Consider the following 25,914-nt stretch of genomic DNA (forward strand, 5'->3'; position numbering starts at 1 on the left):
TTTTTAAGAAATGGATTCCTGAGGTACTGGGCAAGGAATTTTTTTCCGGATGGTCTAGAGTTGGATCGAGAGCATAGAGCATTGAGGAACAAACTGTTTCCAGGTCAACCACCGAGGGCAGTTTTGATTCGTTGTTTGAAATATCAAGATAGAGAAATAATATTATGAGTTGCGGAGCAGAAGGCATGGCAAAATCAGACTCCAGTAATGGTTCAAAATAAAGAGTGTTCTTCTATGCAGATTTGAGTCAAGAAATTATTAGAAGTCGCTGAGAATTTAATTCATCTAAAGAAGTGTTGTGGCGAAAGGGTTACAAGTTTGCCTTTCGTTACTCGGCTGTACTTATAAGTTTTCAGTCTCAATTTTTTGAAAATGATCATGATGCATTAATTTTTGCTCATTTGTTGTCAGATTTGCGAGGAAATGGTCAGTCGCCATTATTGTCGCCTAAAAGGAGGGTAAATGGGAATGGAAAGAATGGGAAACACGGAAAGAATGGAAAGAAGGTTGAATTGACGCAAAGTCTTCTTGATATTGAAGACCCGGAACAATCATTGGGATTGGAATCGCTGGGTTGAATATGTCTGAATAATTACTTTGTGAAAGTCTGATTGGGGGGGTGGCCGCCACTAGTGGGTTTTACCTCACCCAGATTTTTAGGGAGTTACTACTTTTTAGTAGTTTACTGAGGGGAAGAATATATATATATTATATATAAATATATTTTTAAAAAAAAAATATATATATATATATATATATATATAAAGCTAACATATATTTATTTATTGTTTTGGTGGTATTTTTATATGGGGGGGTTTAGAATATTTAGGGAATTAGAAAGGGGAGTAATATTTTATAGTAGAATTTTTACTGAAATGTCTAATTTGAACTTTACAACTTTTAATGTCCAGATTGAATAATCCTAATAAGCGTTAATGAGTATTGGCTTATATTAAAAAAATGAAAGTCGATATTGCTTTTTTGTAAGAGACACATTTGACTGAAAAAGGACATATGAAATTGAAGAGAGAGTGGGTTGATCATGTATTTTCTTCTTCTTTCAATTCCAAGGCGAGAGGTGTAGCGATCTTAATTCATAAGAAATTACCGTTTGAATTAGAATCCTTTGAAGGTAGTGCAAGGAGGGTTTTGAGGTTGAATTGTAAACTTTTTGCTGAATCATGGACTTTGTTAAATATCTATGCACCTAATGTGGAAGATGAAAGGTTTATGTCAGAGGCTTTTTTCTTGTTAAATCAGGCCAAGGAAAATATTTTGGTTGGGGGAGATTTTAACTGTGTTTTAGATCCTTTGTTGGATAGGTCTCCGAAAAGTATAAGGAAATCAAAGATGGCATTACAAATAGGGGCGTTGATGAAAGATTTGAATTTAATTGATATTTGGAGGAGAGTAAATCCTACAGAGAAATATTTCTCCTTTCATTCATTGATTCATTTTCTAGAATAGATATTTTTTTGGTATCGGCACATTTACAAGGTAGAATACTCCAAGCCGAATATAAAAGCTGGGTCATGTCGGATCATTCTATGTTGTTTTTCTCTTGTGCAAGCCCAGAAGTGGTGCAATTGTCTTATAGATGGCGGCTTAATACAATGGAAAGCTAGAATGATCCAACACAAATATTTACCACCTTCTGGTTGAAACATTCCTCCTCATCTCTGTTCTAAGCACATGCCCTTCAATTCTGAAGTTGTGCCCTCTTATCCTAGACTCTCCCACCATGGAAAACAACCATGCTTGGCACCATGGGGGGCATTTGTGGGCATTTCCCCCCTCCCAAATGAGGGGAATAGCGTTGTTAACGTCAAGTGGTTTGTCTCCATGTAATAGAAGCATGCATGTTTTTCTATTACGTCAGACGGAGGGGGTTCATGGCAGATATGGCAGCCCCCCCACCCCACCCACTGAGTGAGTTTTCAAATGTTAGTTTGTGCCCCTCCCACCCCTGTGGTTACTGTAATGCCCCCGCCCCCCCCAAATTAGATGTTCTGAACTTGACTCTGGAAACAACTTTCTACATCTATGCCTTTCAACATTTGAAATGTTTCAATGAGATCCCCCTCAATCTCCTAAATCCCAACATCTACAGGCCAAACACTCCTCATATGGTAACCCTTTTGCTCCCGGAATCATCCTTGTGAAGCCCTATCCCATGTCAGTGCATCCTTTCTTAAATGAGGAGCCTAAAACTACTTGCAAAACTCTAAGTGAGGGTTCACCAGTGCCTTATAAAGTCTTAAGAACACCTCCCATTAGTATGTATTTTTTTTTAATCCCTGTATCAACAATGGTTTGGATAACAAAGATTTCTCATTGTGCTAATTGGAAAAGCTGTAATTATTTCTGCCCATTTTCCGATACCTCTGCCATGGTTGTGGAAAGCTCGCATACATTCCTTCTCCTTTTGGAAATCAGGTTCACGCTTGTAGATATCTCTCTGCAATGTATGCCATGTTTATCTTTGAAATTTATTTAAAGCTGATGCTCTAGATTTCACTGGAAGTCAAGTTAAATTGGGTTATTAAACTGCTCTGTGCGGGTGCTGCCCTTCCTCAATTTCACTCCAAACTTCGAAGGCATAATTTACTGATTTGTAGGCCCTGCATTTATTTTGCCCATTCGTTGTAAGAATATGAGAGTGAGATTATCCATGGATTCCTTGACGAGAGCATTTATCATGGAAACCAATTTGACTTTACCCTAACATGTTGACTGGATTAACTTCGTGTTGGTGAGGTTTGGTTTATTGAATTGTCTAGCAGTAGTCTGTTTGGATTGCACAACTGTTTGAATCACTAAAATCCCCATAAAAGTGGATTTTGCAAAGGTTAATTCATTCAATTATAAAAAGGAATTGAACTAATAACACTAGACAATGAAGATTTTGCTTCCTGAACACATTTGGATGATTTTTATGGATTTTGGGCTGCTGATCACAAAAATCACCTTAAAAATTTTCCTATAAGGTATTGTTTTTCGGATTATAACCTATGCTTCGAGCATACAAAGCCAGAACGCACAGCATCACAAATTCATTTCCTGCAGTCACACTTGGACTTCTTCCCCGCTGATCTTGGTGAAGTCCGTTACAAACATGGTGAAAGGTTTCACCAGGATATTGTGATCATGGAAAAGCGGCGTCAGAGCAACTGGAGGAAACACGAGAGGTCGCAGAAGCTATGATTATAGTAAAAACACCAAAATGCTGGAGGAACTCCGCTGGTCGTTTCAGCATCTATAGGAGGCAAAGATATATCACCGTCGTTTTGGGCCTGAGCCCTTCTTCAAGGAAAAATCAGAAAAGGTAGAAGCAGGATGTATCAGAACATCTCAGAACTCAAACAGTGGGGGAGGGCAACTGGAATCCATCAGTGTGGACACTAAGAGGAGAGGCATCAGATTCTGAATACAAAGAAAAATAAGTGGCAAAACATTTTTAGCTGAGGTGAACTAACGTAATGTGTAGAAATGCAAAATTAAATAAAAGTTAATTTAATGTTTCTCCAACTTCCTACATGATGCAGCAAATTTGATATAATCTGTGTTCAGTTTGAAGTTGTCTATCATAAATCCCAATTTGTTTTCAGGAAGCAAACCTTTTGGAAAAAATTGACGACCAGCGTGAACAAGTGGGACCAAAGAGTTTGTTTCCATAATAATATTTTATTAACATAACAAATTATTTCAGATTTATTGTCAGAGTACATAAATGACATCACATACAACCCTGAGATTCTTTTCCATGCAGATGAGGCAAAATTACCATTTACTGGTAGGGCAAAAAACTGTACACAATGTACACATGTTAACACATAAAGCAATGTAAACAAAATGTGCAATACAGAGAGGAAACAAAATCAATAAAGTGCAAAAGTAAGAGTCTATAAATGAGTCCCTGATTGAGTTTGTGGTTGAGGAGTCTGATGGTGGAGGGGGAGCAGCTGTTCCTGAACCTGGTGGTGCAAGTCTTGTGGTACCTACACCTCTTTCCTGATGGTAGCAACGAGAACAGATAGTGCGCTGGGTGGTGCGGATTCTTAATGACTGTTGCTACTCTCCAATGGCAGTGTTCCCTGGAGATGTTTTTGGTGGTGGGGAGGGTTTTTACTCCTGATGCTCTGGGCTGTGTCCATTACCTTTTGCAGGGCTTTACGCTCAGGGCTATTGGTGACCCCATATCAGACCATGATGCAGACAGTCTGCACACTTTCAATGACACATTTGTAGAAATTTGCCAGGGTTTCCCATGTCATACCAAAGCTCTGCAGACACCTAAGGAAGTAGAGGCGCTGACATGCTTTCTTCGCGGTTCCATTAGCATTTTGGCTCTAGGGAAGATCCTCCGAGATGGTGACTCTCAAGGTTTGATGAAAGTTCATGGGAATGTGAGAGAAAATTGCTAATGTGCCAGTAGGTTCATTAGCTATGGCAAATGACCCCATTATGCAGAATGTGGCAAAAGGACTGACAGAGAGCTCATGGGAATGTGAGACAAAATTGTTTTTTATGGGGTTCAGTAAAACAAGAGATTGGAATTGATGAGATTGCTCCGTTGGGAGCCCTTCTGGACTTAATGGACCTTTCTTGCAATAATTAGGGAAAATGTGACAAATGTTTATGGTCATAGGTTATTCAGATTAAAGATTAATAGGTTTTACTCCCTGCCGAGACAGTGAATGAGCTAGCTGATTATTTTCAGCCTTTTTATTTTTATTTCTGAGTTCCATAATGGTCAGTGGGTTTTGTCAAGTGGGCCTTTTGTAGTGACTGAATTTATAAATAAACTAAAATGATAAACTAAGCTTTTGAAAAGACAAATCCAATATGACGTATTCATTTACCATTAATTATGTAGTAATTTTGAATTTATAGAAACCATCATTTGAAGATCATAACTGATAGAATTGATTTTGGAATAGACTCCTTACCTGGCAAGCTAGCTATTTTTTTTTTAAAGTCAATTAATCAGATTAAATTCAGTAAGCATGTAGATGGTCATCTTGCAAGATACTGCATGACTTGATCTTTGAGTTGGCCTGCATTTACTGCTACCACAATCTCCTTTGAGATGATGGTATTAACGTTCAAAGTCATGAGACGTGATCTGAGGAAGTGCTGTTCCTACTGGATAAATTCATCTTGCATATTCCCAGATGCATTCAAACCATCTCACATTAACTCAGTTTCCTTTTGATCTTGAAAAGCTTTTTGACTTAATAAGCTTGCAACTAGCTGACACAGTCGAACAAGAAAGTCTGCAGATTTTGCCCTCGTCATGGTTTCAACTGCTCTCATGATTTTTTAAAAACTTAATATTGCAGCCTGTGAACCTGTACGGTGCTGCTACTGCCGTGTAAAATGAATCAAGATCAGTAATAGACTGGAGCAGATGGAGACCAGATTTACCAGCATTCAAATGTCATGCGCTTTAAGTTCTATCTTGTTTCCTGAAGCGAGCATGACAGCTGGTGCATTTGTTGCTGTATCTGACAGGTGTGGGTTGCTGCAGGTGGGAGATCGGATTCTGACGATCAATGGCATCCTTACTGAGGACAGCACATTGGAGGAGGCCAACCAACTGCTCCGAGATTGCGCCATCAACAGTAAGGTCACACTGGAGGTTGAGTTTGATGTTGCAGGTAAACTTGCAGGCTGACTATTATGTGATTATAATGAGATATTTTGATCTTTTACCTGAGGATGAATGGACATATTTGGAAATGGTTCCTCTACGTGAAGTAGATGTGTGCCTGAGATGGTTGTCATTTTATGCAGTATCAATGCACCACATGATACTGTGCCAAGTGGTCAGGAATGTGGAAAGCCTGATTTATGTCAACAGTTCAAACAAAAAGCAAAAATGTGATCATATTGACCAGTGCAACTGGCTGAGGTTTCCCTTGGCTCTAAAGCTTTAAAAATAATGCGACTTTCAACAAAAAAAAATTGCTGGAGGAACTTATTGAGTTAGGTAGCATCAGTGGGTGAGACTTCCAGCTCCCTGGTCCCCACTGATTTTGGTGGGGGCAGGCAATTTGATGTAATTTTGGATGTCTGTGTTTATTGAAGTCAGAGCAATGGGAAAGAGTTGGTGCTGTCCTCTCCAGAATTGTCAAAAGAAGCAGAAGGGGTGTAATGAAGGAAGGAATAAGGAGGAGAAAGAAAGTCACCGGGGGGGGGGGGGGGGGGGGGGGGCGGGGGGGTTGGATAGTGCTGTGTGCTGACAGTTAATGATGCTTGCATCAGGACAATGTAAAACTCAGCATGAAGCAGAAACCTAAGCTTTCCCAAGCACTGACAAATGTGCTTGGAATTGTTTAGTGAGTCAGAAATAATATTTTGGTTTTACATTCCTCCGGTCTATTTTCATGAAGTTCATCTTTCCTTTCTGCAGAATCAGTTGTCCCAAGCAGTGGCACATTTCATGTGAAGCTACCAAAAAGGAGTGGGGTGGAACTTGGCATCACCATCAGCTGTGAGTACTTGTGTAGACATCCGTCCTGTACATTTTAACAGTCCGAGATTTAAATTGCCAAAGTGTTCGCAAACTACATGACCAATGCTCCTTGGAGAGTGCCCCATGGTGTGATGTTGAAAGCCAAACAGCGATTCATTTGCTCAACTTCTCACAGTTAAACCCTACACAGGCCTGCTGTCAGGCTGCCACCATTGGCGTTTATAATACATGCTAGATATCACTATCCACCAGCACTCATGCCCGTCCCATCTTGTTTGAATGAAAAAACAATGGGGTTAGAATATAAGATAAAATTCACCTCTGGCCAGACTGTTGTCCCACAATCAGACAGCTTATCAACTGGAGAGTGATCTCTTCTATCTGTGCAGCAGAAATGTGAGAGGATTTTCACTATATTTCATAATATTGCCCACAAAGACCTCACAATAAAATCAGCGCTTTACCCCAGCCTTGAGATGGTGATCGGCCAGAATGGGTAAGCAAATGGAGAGAAACAACTAGTACAGGAGTTTCCATTAAGATGTGCACTTTGATCAACTCTTGGATCATTTCTCCTGGCATTTCTCTCTCATTTTTGGAATGGCTATCTAGTACTTGATCCCCATGTCCAAGGACTTTCATTTTGTTCGAAATGCTCCACAAGGTCTTCACTTACTGCTGCAGCACAAATAATGATGATGTGATTCATTCTGTGATTCAACATTGAAGCACATGGATGAGTTTGACAACAGTAAAAAATGGTTACAATGTCAAAGACCTGACAGTTAAGTGAAAATACTTTTGAATAAAATATTGAGACAAATTATCCATACAGTCTTAGTTGAATTTGCTGTCACATATCCAGCAGGTGACCAAGCAAAGTAAGATTTTTTTTTTCCTTGAAAACAGTTTACAGAATTGGTATCTGATTAGGTCTCGTGTAATATCAAGGATACAGAACTGGATGGGGAAATTTGGATAGGCAAACACATAACTAGTTTTACTGTCGAGAATCAATGTATTGATAGGACTTCTTGATAGACAGAATAATCTCATGTAGCTTATCATCTGACTTTATACATTTAATTGTTTTCACATGACCACATTCTTTAGTCATTAAAATGAAAGTTCGTTTTAGTTTAAAATGTAAACAGGCCTTTAAAAAATCACCAAGCAGTGCAGGTGATTCAGTCTTGGATTGCACTGATCTCTTTCAGGTCAAGTGTTAGAGACTTCTATCTTTCTTGCCCACTGTCATCTCGTATCACATTTTTCCTCCCCCACCCTTTAGTCTGGCATCTGCCTTCTTCCTCCACCATTTTGTGTGTGAGAGTTCTCTACCTATTCCTTAGCTACCAGAGGGAAATGTACCTGGCTTTGTTTAATAGCTTGCCAGCATTTATTGTGACTACCGTCAAGTTTTGTTTTTTAAAAAGCATTGTTTTAATCTTTATTTTGGGACGTTGATATGATTGTAAAACCCTATGATAGAAATCCCTTCAGGAAAGGACAAGTGACAATTAGGTTGGAGGTGATGAAATTGAAGTTGAGAATCCACAGAAATCAAACTTTGCCATATTCACGGTACTACTAAAATGACAGTTCATCAGATTACATCCAAGTTGCTGGTCTGACCAATACCTACTTTGCAATTCTGCTATTGGGGAATTCAAATGGGGTTTATTCTCATGCAATAAATGTCAAGAAAGAAGTTTTTAAGCAATCAAAATAACTATTTGCTCCAGGCAAGTGATCTATACCCAGGGTATTTGAAGATAAATCACAGGCAACATTTTAAAATCTACTAACTCTTGGTAAATTCACGCATGTGTGTGTGTTATTCAGCATTCTAAAAGGTTGGATGTAAATGCCCAGGTATGCGTGTTCACAATATATTGGTTTTCTGGTGGTATTACTTGGTGCTTTTGGTTATAGACCAGCAGCCATAGAAATTCACCAAGCCAATGGTAACTTAAAACAATTTTAAAAAATTATTAGTAATATAATATCTTACTTAATTCTAAACTTAACCCCAACTATGTGCAAATGTGTATATGGATTATTCAAACCATTACAGCTTAGGCACAATTCTAAAAAGTCAAATTCAAAGTTCAGTCTTAGAAAACTTGTGTTGAAATTCAGAACTGTTTTTCAGAAATAATTATATAGTTGAGATGCCAAGTCATCAGACTTCTCAAAACTCATGAATTCTTGTTGAGTTGCTTTCAGACAAAAGTTTCTTCATATATCTGAAGTGGCACAACTTCCCTCTTTCTTGCGAAGCTTGTGACCACCACGATGTTTTCACAGACCCAGGAAAGGTTTTAGATGGAATAACCATCAAAATGGTCGTGATCCAAATGCAAGAATGATTTTGATTCTTTACCCAGATATGGGTCAGTCACAATAGTCTCAGCAGATCATTATTTCCCCCAGCGAGGGGAACACAAGAGCAAGGTCCATCTCACAGAATGTCAGTGCATTTCAGAACCTTCTGGTTGATGATACTCAAGCTGCTTTTTGAAGTGTCTTCAATCACATGACTTGCTGGTGCAATACTGTTTTGGTTTCATTTTTTTTTCCAAAAGCATGGGTCATTATGGCAAATGGCCTCTTGTTTGACCAGATGTCTTTCTGTTTAAACCGGTGTCTTTAGCAAATATTCATTGTTTCAAGCTTTCAACGGAAAACAATAATACTGGTTTTATGACCCTGAGCTAAATCCATTTATGCCTTTGTGTCTCGGTTTCAAAATGTGTGTCTTTCCCCTGTTTCCAAACCCCCACAGTAACTTTCTAAAATATAATATATAAAAATACAGATTTTTAAAAATACATGTCGGTAACAATAGGGTAAAAATATTTAAAAATTGCAAAGTCATTAGGGTGGATGGAAAAATGTTCAGCATTGCTAACATGAGCAACACTAATGTGAACACGCCAATGAAGGGCTCAGCCCTGAAATATCCACTTTTTATTTCCTAAGGAAGCTGCTGAGTTACTCCGGCACTTTTAAGTACTGCACTAGAACGCAGTATTTGCAGATTTTCTTGTTTGCCTAGAGAGTTGCTTGATTAAACTAGGAATGGAAAGAATTTAAAAATGTGAATAAACTAAATTATCCCTAAAGCCAAATAAAGCAATAGTTAAAACTGCATTGCACTAATCAAAATGTTTCATCTTGTGCTTAATCAGGAACAAACACTATTTTATTGGTATACATTGTAAAGTGCTCAATTTCTCTTGCTTTTTCATTTGCCCTTTGTGGGTTTACTGGTGAATTTTTCATGTAGAACTTTTCATTTAATACACCATAGAGAATATCATGTCAAAGCAATATTATGGAGTGGGAGTGTGTGGCTCACTCCCTAACTTCGTAGCCAAGTGCCCATTATATGATTACCATGACGTTACTCAGTAAACTCATTCAATGGTGTAATTCATGGTCCATTAATTAAGCAGTTTGATTTTTAATGACTCAGTGAGTTATTAGCATGCCAAGAACAAAATGGCGTGGGTTGTGGAAAGCACCTGCTCTTCAGAAGCCAATATATGACATACATCTTACTCCAACTTGATAGGAATCAAACTCTTGCTGCACAGGGAACGTGACTTCTTTGGGAGTGAATTCTGAAGTTACCTTCCCATAAGTAACCAATGGCTAAAATCTGAAGACACTCATTCCTTTGTTTTGCTGATAATGAATCTGAATGTTTGTTTACTTTCGATGGTGATTTTTTTTTTAGTTGATCCTTTGAAAAAATGTGGATAAGTCAGTTTGAAATACATACAGAATGCTTGATAGATGTCGATGAGTTTAACCTGGGTTAAGGATAGGTGATTATCGAAGTTCACAGAGATCACGGTCAAACCTGTAGTTTTGGGATATTCTGTGATCATGTAAAAATGTAATTTTATTTGGTGGTGAAGTTGCCATCTTTTGCATCTTTCATCCCAGTTCCACAACGGGTTATGTAAAAAAAAATGACATTGAGACTAAAGGGGGAGGGTGTTTGTGGGTCTGATCTCACTAACCGTCTGTACACAAGACACTGCAGATGCTGGGTTCTGGAGAAACTCAGCGAGTTGAACAGCATCAAAGGGAGAAAATAAAGAATTGTCAACATTGCAAATTGGAACCCTTCGTTAGGACTAAGAGGGTAGAGGAGAGAGAGCTGGTATCATAAGGTCAGGGTGAAAGGGATAGGTCTGGGGCCAATGAGGGACCATGGTTCTGGAGCAACAGACAATCTGCAGCCTTTATCCCTACCTATAACCATCATCCTGTATGACACATCTTCCTTCACCTCACCCCTCTGCCTTCCTTGCTGCTTGCTCCCTCTGACCTGCATCTGCTAGTCAACTGCCTCTATCCATCATTCCTCAACTCCCTCTAATCCACCAGTCCCCCAATGACCCAGTCCCACCCCTTCTGCCCTGTCTTCATTACCACTACTCTTCCTCTCCTCTGCAATCTCAGTCCTAGCGAAGTGTTCCTGCCCGTAATGTCCACAGTTCCTTTTTCTTCCCCTGATGCTGCTCGGCCTACTGAATTCCTCCGGCGCATAGTCTGTTTGATATGTGATGGAGTCCAGCAAAGGATATACAGATTCACATCGTTGGTGATGTAATGTAAGGAAAGTTTAATAAGACTGGACCTTGACTACTGAGTTTCAAAAATATGTGAGGTGATCTAATTTAAATAGATAAAATATTTACTGTGGGTTTAATCGGGCACATGAGGAGTTGTTGTTTCTCCTGGAGGGTATACAAAAGAACCAGCGTAAAAATCTCAGGACAAGGACTTGACTCCTCAGGATGCAGATGACAAGGAATTTCTTCACTTAGAAGTAAAGCATGTTTGGAATTCTCTACTGTAGAAAGTTGTTGAGTAAGTATTCATGGTTAAACTTGATAAATCTTTCAGATATTTTTTAAAAAGTTTTAAAACTTTTTCTTCCCTTTCGCATACCACTTTAAGTGATCCCTCACTAATCACAGGAGACCTATGGCATACAGATTACTTAAGGTGGTATGTGAGTGGAAAGAAAAAAGTTTGAAAACCACTGATCTAACTGAATGGCGGTACAGACACAAGATGCTGAATGACATACTCCTGCTCACATTCCTCATGCTCATGGGTACGTTGAAGAGTGAAGTAGCTCAGCTAAATGCTGTAATGAAATTGAAGAGATAGTAGATTTCTCAGTGACAGCAGTTGAGTGATGACGGGATGTATTAAATTTCTGGAGAATGGGACTGAGACATTGGAAGACGCTGCCGCTATATCCAAGATCAGAGTCTCCATCTGCCCACAAAGGTGTGAACCAGTGTTGGGTGGGAGGCAGGATGGTGCAAACAGCGACTTGCCTCCCTTCTCTGAATAATTATTTTAAAACAGCATTAAGTTGTGAATGAGCATGTGCACACATCTGTCCCATTATCTTAAGGTGGTTCCCTCTGAATGCAGTTTTATTTGAACCCATCCACCTGGCTCAGTATTTCTGTGCATAATAAATAATGAATACAAGCAACAGTTAAAAAGCCTCTAAGTCCTTGTAACTTTTATGCCAATTTGCACTGATTTAGCTCTCAGTCCAGCCTGGTAATAATTATATTATCCCGATGCTTCTATTTCACATGTTTTCACAATGCCTGGGAGATGGGGTATGAAGGAGAGAGTTTATGGTACTTAACAACCTCTTCAAAAAGGGGTGGAATGAGACACTTTTGTGGAGAGTAGACACCAGTGTATAGGTTCTTCCTGACTTGTGACCTACGCGACTTGCATCCATCTGCACATACGACTGAAGTTTTGGAAGAGAGATGTGACTGGATTTATTCTCTATTATCCCTAAAGCGTAAAGTGGCAGCTTCAGGCGCCTGCCTACATTTTGCTCATACCTTGATGAAGGGCTCAAGCCCGAAACGTTGGTTATGTATCTTAATCTTTGCTACATAAAGAACTCTGTTTGACCTGCTGACTCTCGCAGGCATTGTGTTTTTACAAGTGGCATCTTATCATTTGTTTCTGTTGCACAAAGGTATTCCACTTGCCTCACAGGGGTCCAATAAACCTGAGTACAAGACTAATTATATTTACTGAGTTATCACTGGTGCAGCCATCTCTCTAACCCTGCTGTCACTTGTTCACAAGCAGATTAATGTTTCCATTACCAAACTGACATTCCTTTGAGATTCTCTAAAACAGTCACCATCCGTTCCTGGTCCTTTTTAAATTATATCACTTTGCAGAGGAACACATGGCAACAAGAGAACTCAGTTTCCACAGTTCGATGTCGTGGCGCAGGGGGAATATGAGGATATTTTAACGTTGCCATTCTATACTGTCAGCTGGCATAATGATCCTTGGAAAGTTTCTAACAGCCACCAAAAATTGAAAATTGCAGACTTGAATCAAATGGTGTTAGGAAATAATGTTAGCAATAATTCAAAAATTCTGGAGAGCCAGATTGATGCATGTAAACTTAAAAAAATTCAAACCTCTTAGCTTGCTGTTTCTTGATACATTGATGCTTCAAAGATTAACATATCAAAAGAATTTTTAACCTCTGTCTCTGTATGTATTTGCTGTATAGATAACTAAAGCAAAGAAAAAGAAGATGGGAGTGGTTTATACTGCATTCACGCATCATTACCTGTTAAGATTTTGGAAAAACTGGCTGTAGTTGTTATCAAGTCTGAAATAAAAGTTGAATATTATTTTTATTATGCATTTCCTCATGCATAAGGAACCTACCTATTGCCCCAAGGAAACTTTGATACCTCTCTATTCCAGACTCTCCTTCCCAAGTTCTCCATTAGATTCCTTTTCGTTCCCCTGGGCCATTCTCCCTGCTACCACCGGTCTCCCGGTTCATGTTTTGCTTCAAAGGACTTTTGCATAATTCCTGCCAGCATTAGTGTTGAGAAATATCCACAAGTCCCAAGAGTTAACAATCTAGGCCTTGTGCTGAAGGGGCAATGGGGATCCATCATCTCTTGCCAACACCAGAGCCTTCTCTGGCCAACATGCAGCTGAGATCTATTTTGTTTAGTTCTTGCATTGCTCTTTGGGGTGTGTTGCACTGACAGGTTTTTTTTCTCAAGATATTATCAAGCCTTGCAAAAAGAGTACAGCTAATTATTGTCCCTAGAACTTAAAACATTACCACACAGGCCCCTCAGCACACAATGTTGTGCTGACCTCTGTAAACCTACTCTAATTTATTCCCACCTCACACCCATGAAGTTTAATTTTTCTGACATTCCTAAGAATCTTTTAAATGTCCCTATTGTACCTGCCTCCACCACCACACTGGCAATGCATTTGAGGCACCAACAACTCTGCAAAAAAAAAAAAAAAAAAAAAAATTGCCTCTGCTATCTCCCCTAAATTTTCCTCCACCCACCTTAAACAGATGTCCTCTGTATTGGTTATTGTCGTCCCAGGATAAAAGTGCTGGCTGTCCACCCTGTCTAAGCCTCTCATCCTCAAAACTCTAGCTCTGTCAACTTTGCAAACCTTCCTACTTTAGTGTACAGTGTGCACAGTCTTGCATTTTGCCCAGCTCTTGTCTCAATGTGCCAATTCATTCAATCATAAAATGTATTCATTTAATCATCATTAAATCCTGGTTTATGACATAAGGGAGTTCACTGTTTGCTAGCTGCAGAATTTCACTAATGATCATGTAAATTGTCATGGACTCTATGTTTGCTGGCTGCGAGCCCTACAGCTGAATCAGTCCTGCACACTGCTGGGGTTGATATTTCCAATCATGCGGGGGTTCAGTTAATCACTGCATTATGCAGGATAAGCTTCTGTTAAGCCTTTGTGTGTCTATTCTCATGGATCTTTATGCTGAGAAATGTATAATAATGTTTTAACTTTATTATTATTCTGTGACATTCTGCAGACTGTCATTAATGTCGCTATAACCTGGTTTATTATCAGAGCTCATGCATGACATCACATGCAAACCTGAGATGGTTTTTCCTGCAGGCAAGGCATTGGTTATGCAAGAAATAAACCTGACTCAGCATATGCATTTAAACAAATAAAGAAATGTAAACAAGCTGCAAAACAGAGAGAGAAAGCAATATAATACAAAAAATAAAGTCCTTAAATAAATCCCTGATTGAGTTTGTTGTTAAGGAGTCTGATGGTGGAAGGATAGTTGGTGTTCCTGAACATGGTGATGTGAGACTTGTGGCACCTATTCCCGATAGCAGCAGCGAGAATACGAGAATAAAGTGTGTGCTGGGTGGTGGGGGCTTTGATGATTGTAGCTGCTCACTAATAACAGCGTTCCGTCAATGTTCTCGATGGTGAGAAGGGGGTTTGCCCGTGATGTCCTTGGGTGTGTCCACTACCTTTTGGAGGGCTTTACGTTCGGAAATTGGTGTCCCCATAAAGACCATGATGCAGCCGGTCAGCGCACTTTCCTCCACACACCTAGATTTGCCAGGGTTTCCAATGTCATGCCAAACCTCCGCAAACTCCTAAGGAAGTAAAGGTACTGATGTGCTTTCTTCATAATACGTTTGTGTGTTGGGTCCAGGAAGGATCCTCAGAAATAGTGACTCCCAAGAACTTAAATTTGCTCACCCTCTCCACCTCTGATCCCCCAATGATCACTGGATCGTGCACCTCTGGTTTTCCCTTCCTGAAGTCTAATCAGCTCCTTGGTTTTAGAGATCTTGAGTGCAAGGTTGTTGTTGGTGCAACATTCAGCCAAGTTGTCAGTCTCCCTCCTGTATGCTGATTTATCACCCCTGTTTATACAACCCACTACCATGGTATCATCAGCGAATTTGCAGATGATATTGTCATAGCGAACCACACAGTCATTGGTGTAAAGCAAGTAGAGTGGGGGTGGGGGGGAGGGTAAGAACGCAGCCCTGTGGTGCTCTGGTACTGATGGAGATTGTTGCGCAGATATTCTTACCAATCCTTGCTGACTGTGATCTGGAGGTAAGGAATCCAAGATCCATTTACATAGTGAGGTGTTGAGACCCAAGCCTTGCAGTTTGCTGATCAATTTTGAGGGGATGATGGTGTTAAATGCTAAACTGTCGTCGACAAAGAGCATCCTGATGTATGGGAATGCCCCTCGACAATAGTCATTTCGGCAGGTTACCACACTCTTTGGGAACCTGTACAATTGGCACCTGTTTGAACAGGTGGATGCCATGCCCTGCTGAAGTGAAGATATCCGTGAATACATTGGCAAGTTGGTCACCACAGATTTTTAATACTCAGCCAGGTACTCCATGCGGACCAGATGCTTTTCTCAGATTCACTCTGCTGAAGGCAGGCGACACATCATCCTCGGATACAGTGTGGAGAGGATCATCAGGGGACATAGGAGTGCCCAGTGGTGAATCTTCCTTGTTCTTGTGGTTGATTCTGGCATTTAGAAGGCATTGAGTTCATCTGGGAGTGAAGCTTTGCTGTCTCCTACCGCACCGGATTTGGGTTTGTAGCAGGTTATGTCGTTTAGACCCTTCCACAGCTGTCGAGTATCCTTTGTTGTTTCCATTTTCGTCTGGAAACTCCTCTTCACCCGGGAGATGGCCTTCCGAATTCCAGTGGTGTCTAAATTAGTCCTCATTCCAGATGGCAATTTGTAGGGTTCTGTCCTGCAGCTAAATAGCAACCTTACGGTTTAACAAGCACAGAATATTTCTCCATAAACACAAAACCCACAGCAGTCAATCCTTGAATGGTGTGTAATCTGTCACTTCCAATTATGTGCAGTGACCTGAAGTTCACTTGCCTCTCATTGCACAGCGCATTCTGGATAATTTGTTGAATGGAATTTTAGTGAGGGTTTTTTTGATTGAAGAACATATTCCTGGTCTGTCGGGTAATAGTGATAATGGAGAATAGAGTACACAGAAGAATATTGAGCCCATTTCTGCAGTCATCAACACAGATGTGTGAAATAAATGTTTTTAATTCCAGCAAAAAATTTGGCAAGAATTTGGTGGTAATGATTTTGGCATATTAAAAAGACAATATTTTGTCATCAGATGCTTTATAGAATATTTAATTAACATTTCTGAGATGCAAGAAGATGTATTCTGAGAAAAACTAATTCCAAATGGACATTTGAAAACATGAAATGTGCAGGAAATGGCTTTATTTTTAATGTTTTTCAAAGCCTTTTCTGTGAGGTAGTCTGTGAAGCAAAGTCTCCTGAATCATTCATCACTTCACTGTATTGTGGACTAGAATTAATCAATCATTATATTGCATGGTTCATCACATAATAATTTAAAAATCGATCCTTTTTATATTTCCCACCTTCTTTGCTGTTACTAACTTTGCGCTAAAGTGTCATTTTCCAAATACCAACCACATTTCTGCTCTGACCAATGTCAATTCTGAAGCTATTGACCAAGCTTGTGAGCATTACTAAGCCAATTAACCACAGATCTCTTCATTACAGAGCTTTATCCTGACTCAACTTGCCTGTTTCTATATTTTTCTGGAATGTCGATGCATCTTAATTAAGAACTCGGGTCTAACATTTTCTCCCCTGCACCATGCTCTCCCATTCGAAACTGGACTGGAATCAGAATTTATTGACATGAACACTTCACAAATTTCATTGTTTTACGGTAGCATCACAGAGCAAACATTTGTATAAATAAATAAAAATAGTGCAAGACAAAGTTGAAGTAAGGCAGTGTCTGTGGTTCATTAATCATCCAGGAACCTGATGGCAGAGGGGAAGAAGCTGTCCTTGTGCCACTGAGTGCTCGTCTCAGGCTCCTGTACCTTTTTTCTGATGGTAGTAGAGTGAAAAGGATAGTGGGGGTCCTTGAGGATAGAGGCTGCTTTCTTAAAGATACCACCTCTTTTAAATGTCCTCGATGGATTGAAGACTGGTACCCCTGATGTTGCAGGCTGAATTAACAACATTCTGGAGTTTTTTCTTGTCTTGACCATTGGCACATCTGTACCAATGATGCAACTAGCCTGAATGCTTTCCATGTTACACCTGTACTGTGTACAGTTAACTTGGTAATACAGATTGAGAATCAGAAATCTGTACCCCTGTTGTCGAGAATGGCAGAACTAAGGAAAGCTATACACAGATCTTAAGCTTCATAGAAAGTTATTTTTCTCATGATATCCAGAACTATGATTGTTATACAGGTACACGATCCTTTATCCAGAACCCTTGGGGGACAGTGTGTTCCGAATTTCGGATTTTTCTGGATTTCAGAAAGCCCACCCAAATTGTGCTGCCGTATCTTCTAGTCGCCCGGCCGCCTCCCCCAAGCGCCGGTCTCTCGGCCGTCTCCCCCAACCGCCGGTCTCTCGCCGCCTCCGCCAACCGCCGTCCGCCTCTCACCCAACTTACCAGATTTTGGAGCTTTCCGGATTTTAGATGTCCGGATAAAGGATCGTGTATGTGTATAATAGAAAAATTAAGTTTGTGTTCTTAAGGCGTGTCTGAAATACTCTACTACTGTAGTGAAAGTGTTGTCATTAACTGAAGTAAAATTAAATGGTCCTGGATTTGTATTTAATTTTAAGAATACCTGTTGAATGAAGGTAGATTTTTTTTTACCAGTTTTAATGGCAGAATTCTTAGGAACAGTTGGATCGTGGGATCCAGATCCACAGCTCCCTCAAAGATGCCACGCAAGTTGACAGAGAGATTAAGAAGGTGTGTGGCATGCTGACTTCTATTAGTTGGGGTATTGAGTTCAGAAGCCATGAGGTAATGTTTCAGATCTCTAAAACTCTGGTTTAACCATACTTGAAATATTGTGGTCAGTTCTGGTCACCTCATTCTAGAAAGGATGTGGAAGCTTAGGAGAGAGTGCAGAGAGAGTGTCTGGATTAGAAAACATGTCTGAGTGCCTGGATTAGAAAACATGTCTGATGAGGAACCATCCTCATTCTCTTTGATGTGACAGAGGATGAGAGGTGACCCTATAGAGGTGTAGAAGATTATCATGGGCGTTGATAGGGTGGACAGCTGGCACCTAGGGTGGCAATGCCCAATACCAGAGAATATCCATTTAAGGTGAGGAGAGGAAAATTTAGGGGAAATATTAGAACGTGGTGGGTATGCGGAATGTACTTCTAGGGTAGTCATTGAGGCTGATACAATATGGTTATTTAAGAGACACTTAGATAGGCATGTGAATATAAGAGAAATGGAGGGTTATGGACTGTGATGGAGGGAAGGGTTAGAATGATCATGGAATGGGTTTATATAGGATGGCACAAGTGGTCAGTTGAAGGGCCTGTTCTGTGCTATACTGTTCAATGATTTATTCAGCTTGCTCTAGTATCACCTAAAAAGTACTTTTACAACACCCTTTCTTGTTTTTGTTGTTTGAACATTTTAAACATTCTTGTGTTTCAGCTAACAATCTGGCGCTAGTTTGGTTTCAAACTTAGTGGCTTCATCAATAGGAATAAAAAAAACAAAATGTTTTTACCCTTTTGAAAAGTGTTACATTATATCAAAAATCACTTATTTTACTACAGCTCCTGCAAGCAGAAGACCAGGAGATCCTCTCATTATTTCTGACATTAAAAAGGGGAGTGTGGCCCACAGGTAAGGTCTTATCATTTGGTTACAGCATGTGTCAAGTTGTAATTTGGGAAATTGATTTAGCAGACTGAAGTGACGTGATTCGCAATAATACGTGGATGCTAAGCCCTGTACAGTTTTTCCAAAATTTTGAAGTGCGATCATTGACGCTGATTCCTCAACAATATTCACAATGTTCATTTATCAAATTTTAAATTATTATTAATAAATGCCATCTGTCAGTTGCCTGGATTGGCGAGGTCAGGCAAACAGATTATTTTCTCTTGGAGTATCAGAACCTGGTAAAAGTTTACAAAACTCTGAGATAGTCAGAGGATGAAAATGTTAAATACTAAAGGTTTAAGGTGAGAGGGATAAAGTTTAAAGTAGAATACAGGCCAAGTTTTCACACAGGGAGTGGTAGGTGTTGAGAAGGGTTAGAAGTGGGTACAATAGCACTATTTAAGAGGCATTTAGACAGTCACATGAACAGGAAGAGAATGGAGGAATATAGACCATGTGTGAACAGGTAATCCATTTAAATTCGCAGCTGTGTCAGTACAGACATCAGGGGCCAAATGGCCTGTTCTGTACTGTTCCATGTTCAGTTTCCTTCTGCATCCCCTGCACCACAGACTAACCAATGTGTTACTGGTTTCCCCTCTTGATCACTAAATCTCAGTTATATTATTTCTGCTGGCCCCACAGAAAGATCAGCCTTCATCATGCGATTACTATCTACTGTAAAAAATGATGATTTAAGACATCTACATTCTTTTTTAAATATTTTATTGATTTTAATAAAGAACATACAAACAAAAAGGGAACAATTCAAGGGTGAGAATTTTAACAATGTTTTTGCAATCCAGTCCTTCAAAACTGAACTTAATTTATTTTATTGCCCTTTTATATTACCCCTAAAGTCTACCCTTCATTGTCACCATTCTCCAAGCTTAATGTTAAACTGTCTTTCCAATTTCCTCTTACTTTAAACAGATGTTATCAGATCATTCTCTCACTTTTAAAATGTGGTCATCATTATTCCTAAAACCATTCAAATAAGATATCATCTAATAAAAAAGAATGAGCCACAGAGCATGAGGAGTTTGAGGATGAGGAACAAAATAGATGTGATAGGAAAGAGTTTAAGGTGGTTACTAAGGTTGTACATGGATCCAAAGCTGTTGATGAAACAGAAGATGATGAGAAACAGGAGAGGATTGGTTGACCTCTTAAGCTTGCTTCAATATTCATCAAGATCACCTTGGTCTCAACACTATTTTGCTCTCTCCCTGCATTCCTTGCAGATTAAACATCTATCAACATATATGTATTGATAAGATCAGCTCTCGTTTTTCTAAACTCAAATAAGATTCGGCTCAATATGCTCACCTCTCTCTTTGTAAATCAGCCCCTTCATCCCAGATCCACTGGGAGAATCTACTCTGCACTTCCTCCAGTGAATGTATAAATATAGAGTGCAGTGCTTCAGAAATGGTTTCACCAGTGCATTGTAAAATTGCATCAAAACCTCTCATTGTTACAGTCCTTGTATCTTACAGCAAATGCCTGATTTCCATTAATTACTTGCTGCAATTGCATGCCTACCCCTTGTGTTCCATGTAATAAGACCCTTCGATTCTTTTGCAAGACAACATTTTATGGTTTCTCTCCATTCAAATATTTTGCATTGTGCACACATAGTCATAAATGCCTTTGCGTTTTGTTTTATAGACCTACTCCCACCCTCTCGTGATAGGCTTGTCCAGCAATTTTTGGTTAGATAGGGGTCCATGATACATAGTAGCCCTTGGACTCTCCTTAATGGGATTTGTCAGCCAATGTTGGTAGGCAATATGATTACAGAATTTAGCCTTTTCTGGCCACTGTTTGCATATGAGCAATTTCAATTGGAAATTTCAAAATGTAAAAGCATTTAGATTTTTGGCTTATGGTTCACCTCAGTTGAGGCCACCATATATGGAGCTTTTTGCCAAGAGTAGTACAATTCAACAGTTTGCATGCTTTAATTCCTTCACAGGAAATGGGCTTGCTGGCTAAATGATTCTTGTTTCATAAATTGCCCTTGAACAGTGTGCTTTTACAAAGTGGGTCCTGGAATTGAAAATGGCGCAGCACATTTCCTTCACTGAGTTAACATTGTTAACTTAAGTAACTGAATTTACATTCCTCAGCTGCCATGTGTAGATACTAGAGCAGAAATGTGAACCTGAGAGCTCCTGACTGCATAATTCAGTTTAGTAAGCACTTGGTTTGAGTCATGGGCTAAATTGTGGTTGTTTCAGACTGCTGGAGGTCATCTTGTACCAGACACGCAGATGTCTGAAATGAACTGGAGGGCAAATTCATGACTAACTCTGAAACTGGACTCGAGATTGAGCTTGGTAACAGAGTATTGACACACAGGAGCGCCAGATGCACTTTGCATCTGGCCACTCAGTTTTATACCCTGGAAGACTGGCAAGGAGACTAATGGGTTGTTGAAAGCCTGATAAAAATAGAAAATTGCTTAAGGTGTTTTAATTATTTATATTTTATTATGTTTTAATAAAATTTAAAATATATATTTTGAATCCTTCAAATTTACTTGATTAGTTGTTCAATATCTCAGACTATCAGGGGTATTTTGCTGCCCTACTGAAGAATCAGGAAGTCCAGGATGGATGTACACCTACCGTACTTTCATTAGTACAGTAGTGTTTAGAGCACAGACGATCAGTTAGAGGAGGGGAGAGGGGTGCAAATAAAGCCCATTCTCCAATAGATTATCATGCAAGTTTGAATGTTGTTTTTTTTTAAGCTTTCTGGGGTTGGCCATTTGTACTTGCCTGTACAGATACTAACGATAATGTGATAATGAAATAGAAAGCAAACTGCACCAGTTGTTGACACAAGGATAGCAAGAAAGTGTATAGTGAACGTGGAAGCAGCAGGCTACTTTTATTCTATCTTCCTCTGGTCATTGGAATATAACGTTGATGCTGAAGATATGAAAATGCTGAAGATGTCAAGCAGCATCTGTGGAGGAAGAAACAGTTGATACTTCAGTTTCACAAACTTTCCCTCCTTTCATCCATGGCAATCTGTATCTTTTCAGTCCCTCCTTTCATCCATGCCAATCTGTATTTTTTCAGTCCCTCCTTTCATCCATGCCAATCTGTATCTTTTCACAATCTTAATGGAAGTTCATTGACCTAAACTTTCCCGATAACTGCTACCTGACTTTCTATTTACAGAAGTGTAGATTTCCTACATTGGCAGAGATTTGCCTTTGCACACTCAGCATTTTAACAGGAAGTTAAATTGAAGGCTTAACAACTTGTTAAAAGGTTCTTTTGTAATGGTGGTTTCCATTTCTAAACAGAACTGGAACTTTAGAGCTGGGAGACAAGCTGCTGGCCATCGACAGCATTCGTTTGGATAACTGCTCCATGGAGGATGCAGTTCAAATCCTTCATCAGTGCGAAGAACTTGTGAAACTCAAGATACGTAAAGATGAGGATAACTCAGGTAAGGAAAGAACCGGCAGCTACATTTGACACCTGAGTCCCATTGAAACATAGAACAGTTCAGTACAGGAAAAGGTACCAACCATGATGCCAATTTAAACTCATTCCATCTGCCTGCAGAGGGTCTAAAACCTCTCACTCTTCCTCTGTTATATTGGTGGCTACATCGGGGCTATCTCATGCACCCGCGATGACCTTGTCAACTTCATGGCCAACTTCCATCCCTATCTTAAACTTAACTAGTCCATCTCCAACAACACTCTCCCCTTTATGGATCTCTCTGCCTCCATCTCAGGAGATAAATTTTCCACCAACTTAAATTACAAATCTACAAACTCCCGCAATGACCTTAATTACACTTCTTTACACCCTTTCCTCTGCAAAGATTCTATTCCTTTCTCCATCTTTGCCACGTCTGTTCCCAATATGAGGCCTTCCAGTCCAGATCTTCCAAAATAACTGCCTTTTTCCACAAATGTGGCTTCCCCTCCACTGCCATCAATTCAGCCCTCACTCAAATCTCCTCCATTTCCCGCTCATCTGCCCTGGCCCCCTCTGCTCCCAGAGGCAACAAACACAAAATCCCCCCTTGCCCTGACCTAACAGCCCACCAGCCTTTGCATCCAACTCATTATCCTCTGGAATTTCCAGCACTTACAACAGGATCCCAATAACAGACAAACCTTCCTCTCCAGTGCTCCCTTCTCTACATTGGTGCAGACTGGGAGATTGTTTCGCTGAACACCTTCGCTGCACCAGTGACAGAGACCTCCCAGTGGTCAACCATTTCAATATTTTGTCATACCCCCATACTCCTATGTCTGTCCATAGCCTTATGTGCTATCCCATCAAGTCCACCCATAAATTGGAGTAACAGCACTTGATTTTCCATCTGGGGTCTCTCCAGTCAGATGGCATTAACATCGACTTTTCTGGTTTCTGCTAACCTGCTCTCCTCTCCCCCTTCCCTTCCCTTCCCTTCTAGCTCTCCTTCCCCTTCCCTCCTCCCCTTGCTTGCTGCTGTCCCCTCCTTCACTTCTCCACCTATTACCTCCTGCCTTTGTGACCACACCTCCCCCCTGTTTCATTTTGTTTTGTATGTGTGAGTTCTTAGACAACCCATGGATGAAGAAAAAGGTTCTTTACTTTAAAGTTGATATAAACAGCACATGAGGTAGGCCATTACAGATATTGCATGCTGTGTGTCAGCCTCCTGCTGCCAGTCAAGTCTAATCAAACAGGAGCCATAATCAAGGACTTGCTAGTGGCCATGCAAACATGATCACTATCATTACCCCCTACTCTTTTATTTGGAGGCCTGCTGACATTTTCCCATACCTAGATAAAGGGCTCAAGCCCAAAATGTCAATTATGTATTTTAACCTTTGCTGTTTGACCTACTGAGTTTCTCCACCATTGTATTTTTACTTTCCCTCCATCCCCTGCCTGTTTATTGCCTCAATGTTGCTATTGTATCTGCTTGCCCACCTCTCCAATCTAGGTGATCCAGACATCTACCACTTTCTACTGTGTCTTTCAAAGTAAATGCTTGCCTGCAAATCTCTTTTAAGCTTTCCCCCTCTTGCCTTACACCCATGCCAACATGTATTTGATATGTCCACCTTGGATAAAAGACTCAGACTCTCTACCCTATATATGCCTCTCATAGTTTTACATACTTCTATCAGGTCGCCTTTCAGCTTCTAAGGCTTTAGAGAAAACAATCCAATTTGTCCAACTTGCATATATGCAATACTTCCTAATCTAAGCAACATCCTGGAAAACATTTTCTGCACACACTCCAAAGGTTCCACAACCTTCCTGAAATGTGGTGATCAAATATGGCCTAATCAATGTTCTATACAGTTGCACTATCACTTGCCAACTTTTATATTCAATACACAAATATTTTGCACACCTTCTTTACCACCCTATCTACTTGTGTTCACACCATTAGAGAACTATGGACTTGCAATCTAAGATCCCTCTGTACATTCGTGCTCTTGAAGGTCCTGTTTTCATTTAGTGTACTCTTACGTTTGATCTCCACTTCTCCAGATTAAAATCTAATTGAAATTTCTCTATTGATATTTCCAACCAAATTGAATAAACTGCACATTTCCAACTGAAATATCACTCTATCTTTTGACAACCTCCCCACTATCCACAATTCCACTAATTTTCATATTGACTACAAATGTTCTAATCAGTCCACGTACATTTTCAACCGGTATTTAAATATATCACAAACAAGAGTTTATGGCATGAACACCTGTAGAACAGAGATTACATACTTCCATTCAGAATAACACCCTTCTACCACTTCTATGGCCAAGCCAATTTTGAATCTAATCTAATAAGTCGCTGTCGATCCCATGTGCTGTGAACCTACCATGAGAGACCTTACCAAATTATTCACTGAATTCACTGCCCTACACATCATTAATCTTTGTCACCTCAAATCAAATTTATAAGGCATGATCTCCCCATCCTGACTATCCCAAATAAGTCCAAGCTTTTCCAGACACCAATAGATCCTATCCTTAAGACTCTTCTCCAGTAATAACCCTACAAGGCTCACCTTCTTGTAATTTCCTGGTTTGGCCCTATTTCCCTCTTTAAACAAAGGAACAGCACTGGCTATTCTCTACTCTGGGCCTTTCCGCGGTCCCAGCATTCTCTTCTATTGCCTCTTTCAATAACCTGTGATAGATCCCATCAGGTCTATGTTAATATGCTTCAAGAGAACAAACAACTCCTACTGCTTGATATTAAAATGCCCTCAAATATCAGCATACCACTCTCTGATTTCACTGTGCCCGTGTCCTTCTTCCCTTGATGAATATTGATATGAAGTGCTCATTTAATGTCTTGCTCACTTCACTAGCTCCAAGCATAAATCCCCTCCTTTGAGCTTGAGTGGTCCTAAGCCTTTTCTCATTTTTAATATACTGTATATTATAAATTGCTTTGGGATTCTCCTTATCCTACTCACCAAGGACATTTCCTGGCTTCTTTGAGCCCTCCTGATTCTGTGTTTTAAGTTCTCTCTTGCTTCCTTTGTATTCTTTTAAGGACCCAGTTTGATTTCAGCTTGTATATGCTTCCTTTTCAATTTTGAAAAAATTTACCACATCTATCATTCCAGGTTTCCGAACCTTGTCCTCCTTCATCGCTAATTTGTTTTAAACTATTGAGTTTCTGCCACTTGGCCATTATAAATTTTAGCAAGAACACTTGGAAATCCAATGAATACAACCTCTGCAGCAGTTTTCCAGAGTTTCTGTGGTTTCTGGACCAAAATAGAACAGACAAGAAATTTCATTCCAGCTCATTCCATT

At 39.8% G+C, this 25,914-nt stretch overlaps 2 protein-coding genes across 4 annotated transcripts in view; one reads left to right on the top strand and one right to left on the bottom strand.

Moving 5' to 3' along the window:
- grip1 (glutamate receptor interacting protein 1) overlaps window positions 1–25,914 on the top strand; it is a 305,651-nt gene that overhangs the window by 238,579 nt on the left and 41,158 nt on the right. For all 3 annotated transcript variants that reach the window (XM_069903992.1, XM_069903990.1, XM_069903991.1), the window contains 4 exons: window positions 5,515–5,660; window positions 6,416–6,496; window positions 18,998–19,067; window positions 22,429–22,574. In XM_069903992.1, the coding sequence (XP_069760093.1) occupies window positions 5,515–5,660; window positions 6,416–6,496; window positions 18,998–19,067; window positions 22,429–22,574 (443 nt within the window). The remainder of the gene's footprint in view (window positions 1–5,514; window positions 5,661–6,415; window positions 6,497–18,997; window positions 19,068–22,428; window positions 22,575–25,914) is intronic.
- Window positions 21,633–25,914, bottom strand: part of helb (helicase (DNA) B) — an 83,861-nt gene continuing 79,579 nt past the window's right edge. Inside the window, exon 14 of the mRNA XM_069903984.1 lies at window positions 21,633–22,082. The gene's annotated coding sequence lies outside the window, so the exon portion shown is untranslated. The remainder of the gene's footprint in view (window positions 22,083–25,914) is intronic.

This window comes from Narcine bancroftii, chromosome 11, assembly GCF_036971445.1.
Source record: "Narcine bancroftii isolate sNarBan1 chromosome 11, sNarBan1.hap1, whole genome shotgun sequence".
Taxonomy (NCBI): domain Eukaryota; kingdom Metazoa; phylum Chordata; class Chondrichthyes; order Torpediniformes; family Narcinidae; genus Narcine; species Narcine bancroftii.